Raw genomic sequence first — 9,409 nt, 5'->3', positions numbered from 1 at the left:
TTGCTTGGGTCAACAGAAATTCCCTCCCTGGATATGATATGGCCAAGAAAAACCACTCTATCCATCCAGAACTCACACTTGCTCAGCTTGGCGTACAATTGCTCATCTCGAAGAGTCTGCAGTACCAACCGCAAGTAAGAAACATGCTCTTCCGTATTACGCGAATAAACCAGGATGTCGTCAATGAAGACCACGACAAACTTGTCCAAATACTCCCTGAAGACACGGTTCATCAGATCCATGAATATAGCCGGCGCATTAGTCAAACCAAATGGCATCACTAGGAACTCGTAATGCCCATAGCGAGTACGGAATGCAGTCTTGGCTACGTCCTGATCACGGACTCTCAACTGATGATACCCAGATCTCAAGTCAATCTTGGAGTAAATTGACGTGCCCTGCAGCTGGTCAAACAAGTCATCAATACGAGGCAACGGATACTTGTTCTTCACAGTGACTCGATTTAGCTGCCGATAGTCAATGCACAGCCGCATCGACCCATCCTTCTTTTTTACGAAGAGAACAGGAGCTCCCCAAGGAGACACACTAGGACGAATGTACCCCTTGTCTAAAAGATCCTGTAGCTGATTCTTCAACTCACGCATCTTTGACGGAGCCAGACGATACGGTGCTCTAGAAATAGGCGAAGTACCCGGCATCAACTCTATGCCAAACTCGACTTCCCTAGCAGGAGGAAAACCCGGAATCTCATCAGGAAACACATCTGGAAATTCATCCACAACAGGAATGCTCTCTATCCCAATACTCTCAGCGGACAAATCAACTGCATAGATAAGGTAGCCTTCCCCGCCAGACTCTAGAGCTCGACAAGCTCTCAAAGCTGATACCAAAGGCATCGGGGGTCGCGCTCCCTCACCATAGAAAAACCAACTCTCACTCCCTTCCAGATGAAAGCGTACTAATCTCTGATAGCAGTCCACTGAAGCTCGATAGGTAGTCAGCACATCTATTCCCAGAATGCAATCAAAGTCGTCCATCGCCAGGACCATGAGATTCGCTAACAGAACGTTCCCTTCGAACTCTAAAAGGCAACCCATCACTAGACGCTTAGCCAAAGCAGATTGGCCCGTCGGAGTAGAAACAGACATCACTACGTCTAGTGCAATGCATGGTAACTTATGCCTCTTAACAAAACGTGCAGAAATGAAGGAATGAGATGCACCAGTGTCAATAAGTACAAGAGCAGGTATACCATAAAGCAGAAATGTACCTGCGATGACTTTCTCATTCTCCTCCACAGTCTGATCATATCTCAGGGCAAACACCTGGCCAGAAGCTCGTGGCCTCAAATGAGAACTCCCAGCAGACTGTCCCTGCGACCTCTGCTGAACGGTGGCCTGGGAACCAGATCCTGAACCAGAACCAGAACCGCCTCCCCCAGACAGTGGACAATCCCTCCGGATATGACCAGTCTCTCCACAACGGAAACAAGCTACAGAAGCTCTACGGCACTTGTCGGATGGATGGTTCTTCCAACAGTGATCATACTTGTCCTTCTTACCGTAACGAACAACACCTCCAGAACCAGAGGAAGAAGAAGATCCAGACTTCTTGAAAGTTTGGGCACGGGGACCCAAAGAACTAGCAGGCCTCGACTGAGGGAAAGACCTGTTCCGCCGAATGCTGTCCTCTGCCTGATGACAACGGATCACCAAACCCTCGTAGGACATGTCGTCGCCAACCGCCACACGGTCATGGATCTCAGGGTTAAGGCCCTAAAGGAACAGATTATACTTCATCTATGAGCTATCAGCAATCTCGGGGCAATAGGATAGCAGATCAAAGAACCTCTGCTGATACTCATCAATAGACATGGTTCCCTGTCGCAGACTCAGTAGCTCGCCTGCCTTCGACTGTCGGAGTGCAGGAGGAAAATACCGCTTTTGGAAAGCTGTGCGGAACTCGGCCCAGGTGGCCACTCCTCTCGCCGCAACAAAAGGTGCAGAAGTAAACCTCCACCACCTGCGCGCACGCCCATCCAGAAGATAGCCAAGGGTCTCCACCTTCTGCTCATCGGTGCATTGGAAAGTCTGAAAAGTCGTCTCCATGCGGTCTAACCAGTTCTCCGCATCCTCCGGAGACTCACCTCCAACTAAGGGCTTAGGACCCATAGCTAAGAATCGACGCACAGTGAAACGCTCGTCGTCATGGTGACGATGACGCCGTTCTCGACGAGGCTCCCGATCGGCATCACCCCAACGCCCACCAACACTGCCATGAGAACTTTGGTCGTCACGATTTGACATCTACAAAAATACCTCAAGATGAGACTAAATCCCAAGAAATCTTTTGCATGCTCTGATACCATAAATGTAGTGACCCTTACCCGGATCACCTACTAAACAGAACTTATGCATGCAATTAACTTAATTAAACAGATATCAGAATAAAACTGCGGAATCCAAAAACATTATACAATCCCAAGTAAAGGAATCTGTAATTATCCAATAATATACAACCAAATCGAATAGCTGTATAAACCCAAACAACAGTAATAAAACCTAGACGAAGCTCCAGCTGGTCAACCACTGACTAGCCCTTCCTGGATCCACCCTCCTCGTCCAATCGCAAACCTGCCCCATGAAATGGGGTGTCCAGAAAATACAGAGTACGAAACGTGAGCATAAAACGCTCAGTACGAGAGTATGAGTATACATGCATGCAAAGTGAACTCCCTATAGACTCGAGGTCAAGGATCAGATAACAAAGACAGACCGGGCCCTGGTATGTAGCACGCTGTGCCGTCGCTTCAGGAGGTGGCTCCCATACCGAGATAACCGTGGATACGCCGGACCCAAATCGATGGAAGTCCATCCACTAACAGGATAGGGTACAACCCTACTAACAGACATCTCGAAGGAGATACAGCAAGATGCAAATGAATGCAGCATAATATCATGGCATATAAATCATGCAGTCACATAATACATGCATACTCAGTCAGGATATCTCGAACAGTACTTTTGTACCTCAAAACAGTGCAAGCTCTACCAACTCTAGGTCCACGCCTATAGTCTGCTCTACACTTCGTCCGTCGTTAGCCCTTTGATGTCGATGCCTCCAGAACTTGGGCACGACTCCGCTACGACTACCGAACGCCCCGCCGACCTCCGGACCAAGCCTAAGAAGACTAGAACAGCTCCAAAAGGACTAGAATCGAAAGGAGAACTCGAAATTGGCAATTGAAAGTGAAGCCTCGGCCTTCTATTTATAGACAACGATCGGAACTTCCGATCCTTGATCGGAACGTCCGAACCCCGATCGGAACGTCCGATCCTGCCATCGGAGCTTCCGAAGATCCTGATCTGCCACGTGTCAAAATATCACTTGTTGACTCCGGATAGGGGTGATCGGAGCCTCCGGTCCTGATCGGAGCTTCCGATCCAACCACACGTCATGCCTGACGTAATAACATCGGTGCCTCCGATCGCTCATCGGAGCTTCCGATCCTGTTCGGAGCTTCCGATCGTGCCTTCGGAGCTTCCGATCCGTCCAATACCCAATTCAATTAATTAGCATTAATCCTTTAATTACTCAATTAGGGTACGGGCTACTATAGTCAAAGTCTCGGTTATCAAGGGAATATGAGCATGGAGTAGAGTCTTTCTTGAAATTTGCAATAAAAAATGCCGAGGATCGGGAAGCAATATCTTGTCCATGTACAAAATGTGGTAATCTGAAGAAGAAAAAGGTAGAGACTATAAGGGCACACATGTATTCTAATGGTATAGATTTGACATATCATACTTGGATATGGCATGGTGAAAGGTCTGCGATGAAGAACTCAAATAATGATCGTGATCAAGAAAGGGAAGATGTACCAAAGTTTGACGCCGAGGAACCAATAGATATGGTACATGCTGCATTTGATAGTTATGCTGAGAATCCAACCACATTCAAAAATCTACTTGAAGATGCTGAGAAACCTTTATATCCTGGATGCAGTAAATTTACAAGGTTATCTGCAGTTGTAAAATTATTCAACTTGAAAGCCAAATATAGTTGGAGTGACAAAAGTTGCACCGACCTACTCAATTTGTTAGGAGAAATGCTTCCAGATGACAACGAATTGCCTTTATCTTTCTACGATGCAAAGAAAAGCTTGTGTGCATTTGGGATTACTTATGAGAAAATCCATGCTTGCCCTAATGATTGCATCTTATACCGGAAGGAGTATGAGGATATGAATAGTTGTCCTACTTGTGGGATGTCAAGGTGGAAGATGGGCCAAAAAGATACGATAAAGGAAGGAGTTCCTGCAAAGGTTCTATGGTACTTCCCTCCAATTCCGAGATTTGTACGAATGTTTTGCAATAAGGAGTTTTCCAAGGAGCTGACTTGGCATGCTGATAAAAGACTTAATGACGGATACTTACGCCATCCAGCTGATGCACCTTCTTGGAAATTAGTAGATCACAAGTGGCCAAATTTTGCTGCTGATTCAAGAAATCTTAGATTGGCCATTTCAGCTGACGGGATCAATCCCCATGGTATGATGAGTTCTACATATAGTTGTTGGCCAGTTTTAATGATCACTTACAATCTTCCCCCGTGGTTGTGTATGAAGAGAAAATTTATGATGCTCACAATGTTGATTTCTGGTCCTAAACAACCAGGAAATGATATCGATGTTTACTTAGCACCTCTAATCGATGACTTGAAATTCCTATGGGATACAGGTGTTGAAGCATATGATGCATATAAACAAGAAACCTTCTCGCTCAGAGTTGTCTTGCTGTGGACCATCAATGACTTTCCTGTATATGGAAACATGTCAGGATGTATTGTGAAAGGATATCACGCATGTCCGATTTATGGTGAAGAAACATATTCAACAAGGTTGAAACATAGCAGGAAAATGTCGTACACAGGCCATAGAAGGTTTCTACCTGCAAATCATCCTTATCGAAGGCAAAGAAAGGCATTTAATGGGTACCAAGAGTTCAAGCCTGCACCCAAACCATTGAGTGGCGATGAAGTGTTAAAAAAAGTCGATGGAATTCATTGTCATTGGGGAAAAATGAGAAAGAAGATTCAGTCCACGAAGGATGATGTAAAACCATCCTTCAAAAAGAAATCAATTTTCTTTGAACTTGAGTATTGGAAACATCTATATGTTAGACATGTTCTTGATGTGATGCATATAGAAAAGAACGTTTGTGAAAGTCTTCTCGGTACGTTGCTTGACATTCCGGGAAAAACAAAGGATGGAATTGCAGCTAGATTAGACCTTGCTGAAATGAATTTGAGGACAGATTTGGCTCCAGTGATGGGGGAGAAGAAATCTTTTCTGCCAGCAGCATGTTATACACTTACAAAAGATGAGAAAAGAAAGATTTTGAATTCTTTGTGTGGAATGCAATTACCTACATGTTACTCATCCAACGTTAAAAACTTTGTTTCGATGAAGGACTTGAAACTTGTTGGCCTTAAGTCACACGACTACCACACTTTAATGCAGCAATTACTTCCAGTGGCCATACGTGGTGTCTTGCCCAAACATGTCAGAGACTCTATCACTCGTTTGTGCTTCTTCTTCAATGAGCTATGTAATAAAGTGATGGATCCCTCAAAGTTGGATGAGCTGCAGAGAGAGATTGTGATCATATTGTGTTTACTTGAAAAGTATTTTCCACCTTCGTTTTTTGACATAATGATTCATTTAACAGTTCATCTTGTGCGAGAGGTGAAATTATGTGGCCCAGTTTGGTATAGGTACATGTATCCCTTTGAAAGATACATGAAGATTTTGAAAGGTTATGTGCGAAATCGCAATAGACCGGAAGGTTGCATGGCTGAATGTTATATTGCTGAAGAGGCGGTTGAATTTTGCTCAGACTATCTTAGTAGTTTGCACACAATTGGGATCCCTACAAGTCATCGACAAATAGAACTTACTAAACCTTTGTCGGCTGCAATTGTGCAATCCATTGCTGAGGATGAGTTGCAACAAGCACATCGTTATGTATTGGAAAATGATGTTGACACTGATCGCTATATTGAGTAATTTCTTCCACTTACTAATATGTTCATTAAGTTTTCTTAAATTTACATGTTTGCTTACTCGTAATAATAATTTGAATAGGGAACACATGGAATATTTGAAAACAAGATTTCCACAAAGGGCTAAGTCCAAGAGGTGGTTACAGGATGAGCATAACCGAACGTTTTATACCTGGTTGCTTGATAAGTGCATTTTGTATGCATTATTTCATGTTATTTTTATGTCTATTTTGTGTGCATTCATATTATTTTTATGTGTTTTTATGTGTTTTAGTGCATGTGTGTGTATTTCACTCCTTGGGTTAATTTTGTAGGAAAATGGATTTTTGAAGAGTGAATTACGGAGCAGCCTTGATCGAAAAATCATATTTAATTTTAGAGACGTTGAAATCCAATCTCCACCGTTCAAATTAAAGTTAAAGATGTTTTGAAGCTGCTGTCCAAATTTCAGCTCAATCCGACGGCTAGATCTTGAGATATGAATTTTTGAAACTTGTCGCTCGGCGTAGATTTTTTGCACTGCGCGCGCGCGAGAATCAAGCTCGCGCGCGCGAATCCGACGTACAGGCCTCTGTTTTTATGTACTGCGCGCGCGAGGCCTATGCCCCGCGCGCGCGCGTGTTCGGGGGTCATATGTGTTTCGAAAAATCCTTGTTTTGAGAGGAAATTAACTGATAGGCGTTCCGGACCATATATATACAAGATATAACATATTTTTGAGGGTTTCGGAAGCTCCAGAGCGCAGACAACGCAAGAGGAGGCGGCTACAAGGCTTGGGAGAGAAGATTTCTTCTTTCTTTTCTTCTTCTTATTTTTATTTTTGAATTATTATTTTTAATTATTGAGTAGTTTATTTTCAACCAAGACGGCGTGATTGGGCCGAACAAATTCATGTAGAAAACTTGGATGTTTGTTTGGGATTTTTTAGAGTTGATTTTATTTTATTGATTGTCAGATTTATATTTGTCTTGTGAATAGTCTGATCAACTGTTTGCTTGCATGTTAATCAATTCCAAATCGACAGAGGAGGTTTTGATTTTGATCACTCTGATAATTAACATATTGTAAAACCGACTAGAAATAGAATTCGATTTCAGTGTGCGGTTTGGGTGTAAACTGAATTTTCACAAATATTTAATGCATTCAAATTTGATTAGAATTACGAAAGATTAGTTCATCAATATTTGAATAGGTTTGATTGTTCTAGAAATAGACCTTTGAACAAATTAGGATAATTCCCGTGAATTAAGATTAAATCTGAGTCCTGAATCGACTACATGTTACGTGATTTGTTCGGTACCTACGTGTGTCTTGGTTGTCTTTGTCTTAATTATTTTTATTTTCAGTTATTTTTATTCTTATTTCTTAATCAGTTTTTATTTTATATTCTTATTTTTATTTAATTCAAAATCCTTCTATTATTTTGTCTAGATTAAGTAAAATAATTAATTCTTGAGAATTGACTGCAGTCCCTGTGGGATCGATACTTGGACTCTCAGTCCATTTTACTATTACTTGACCTGGTGCGCTTGCCAGTAGATTTTTATCAAACCGATTTAGCCGGTCAAGTTTTTGGCGCCGTTGCCAGGGACTGTTTAGTTGATATTAGGATAGATTATTTGCTTGAGGCTAGACATTTTTTTTTTATTTCTATCTTTTCGTTTTTTTTATTTTATTTTAATTTTGATTTTTTTTCTTTTCTTTTGCTTGTGAGGTACTTGGAGATGGATCATCATCAGGTGTTCACAAGATTTGGCCAGCAATACTTGGAGCCATTCTATGCTGTTTGGGGGAGATTCAATGATTTGGCGAACAGATTTCGATGCCATAAATTTTCGAGCTACACCCTCACTCAATTTTTTTATGGTGGTTTGGATGAGATGACAAGAAGTTGGGTGGATTATGGAGCGTTGGCCACTGGCAGTCAATTGTTTAGAAGAGATGAAGACAGTGCGATGCACTTGTTAAATGATATGGCAGATTTTGACTACCATTGGCATTGTGATCCTTCACTGCAGGGCTGGAGTCACCAATATCCTCCAGATATCAACTCTAAAAATTTTGCGAACCAGCCACCGGAGCATCAAGAAGACTGCATAGGGCGTTCCGAATATTATGTGGCTCAGTTGGAAAATCTTGTGCGACAGCAGACAGAGTCAAATCAATTTTTAGAAAGCCGCATAAGTCTTTTGGATGAACAGATTGCGCTTATTAGAGAACCAATTTTGGATATCTGCCAATTGAGTGAAGTAACTGAGCCAGAGCATGAAGAAATCATTTTTGAGGAATCTTCTTGTGAGGATGAGCCAAACATGATAGTGGAGGAGGAAGAACCATACAAGGAGAGAGATTTTACCTCGTCAGTGGTCGTTTTATGTACACCGTTAGAAGATACTTTTTTGCCATTGACGCCACCTCCACAGTATTACATCCTCTTTGAGCTTCAGCCTAGAATCAGAGTCTCTTTCCAAAGGAAAAATTTCATGCCGAGTACTGTTGGACCGACAAGCTTAAACTGCAAATATCACGCCAAGCTTGAGGGCGAAGAAATTCAAAACCCATACGTAGAATCGTATGATTCTTACTATGGGCGGAAGCCGCTCTTTGATGGTGGCTTCTGCATAGTCGGGCTATAGACTATAATTTTAGCGCTGACTGGGAGGAAACCCAGTGTTTTTGCTTTTGTTTTTATTTTGTTTTTTTTTTATATTTTGTTTTTATTTGATTTTGTTTTCTTTCCCATGCCAGTTGGTCATGTCTGCCGATATATCTAGACTGATGCTACTGTCCCAGCTGATGTCGTCAAGAAGGAAGAGAATGAAACGAAAACCAGGGGAGTGTTATTTCTGTTTTTATTGTGTTTTTGTTCGTTTTGAATTCTGTTCACTGTCTGAAGCATTGAGGGCAATGCTTTGGATAAGTATGGGGGGGTAGACTAGTTTATTTCATTATGTTTTGTGTTTGTGTTGCATAAAGTTCGTTTCATGTCTGTTTGCATATAGTGTGTTTTTGTTGTTGTTTGTGTTGTCCTGCATGGGTAGGATGAGTCATGATAGCCAATGATGATGAAGTTTATTTGAAAAAAATGGATTTTTGAAAAATGAATGCTCTTGAATGGACATGAGAAACTGTAGGTTGAACCGTGAATATTTTTAAGCACTAATGTTAGACCAGTGAATTGTAGCGAAAGATTTGATGAAGTTTCTATCTGTTTGACCATTGCACGGCAATAGATGGTTTGTGGATCTTGATTGTGTTCTATGAATTTTGATGAGGCTCTAGTTTACACTTATGATCTTGGGCGCACCTAGAAAAAATTTATATACAATTCCATCCGGGCCTTGAAAGGATTAAAATCCTAAAAAAAAAAAAAAAATTAAATTTA

General features: G+C 41.8%; 1 protein-coding gene across 1 annotated transcript; it reads left to right on the top strand.

Moving 5' to 3' along the window:
* Positions 1 to 3,796: 3,796 nt before the first annotated feature.
* LOC140860905 (uncharacterized) lies at positions 3,797 to 6,028 on the top strand. The gene has a single exon (XM_073263905.1). The coding sequence runs from the start codon at positions 3,797 to 3,799 to the stop codon at positions 6,026 to 6,028; it is 2,232 nt and encodes a 743-aa protein (XP_073120006.1).
* The last annotated feature ends 3,381 nt before the right edge of the window (positions 6,029 to 9,409 follow it).

The sequence above is a fragment of the Henckelia pumila genome, chromosome 4, assembly GCF_033568475.1.
Source record: "Henckelia pumila isolate YLH828 chromosome 4, ASM3356847v2, whole genome shotgun sequence".
In the NCBI taxonomy this organism is placed as follows: Eukaryota; Viridiplantae; Streptophyta; class Magnoliopsida; order Lamiales; family Gesneriaceae; genus Henckelia; species Henckelia pumila.
The sequence above is the reverse complement of the archived record's forward strand: the minus strand, read 5'-3'. Positions and strand labels throughout refer to the sequence as shown.

Coding starts and splice junctions, on each gene's coding strand:
- LOC140860905 (XM_073263905.1), top strand. CDS start 3,797: ATGAAGAACTCAAATAATGATCGTGATCAAGAAAGGGAAGATGTACCA.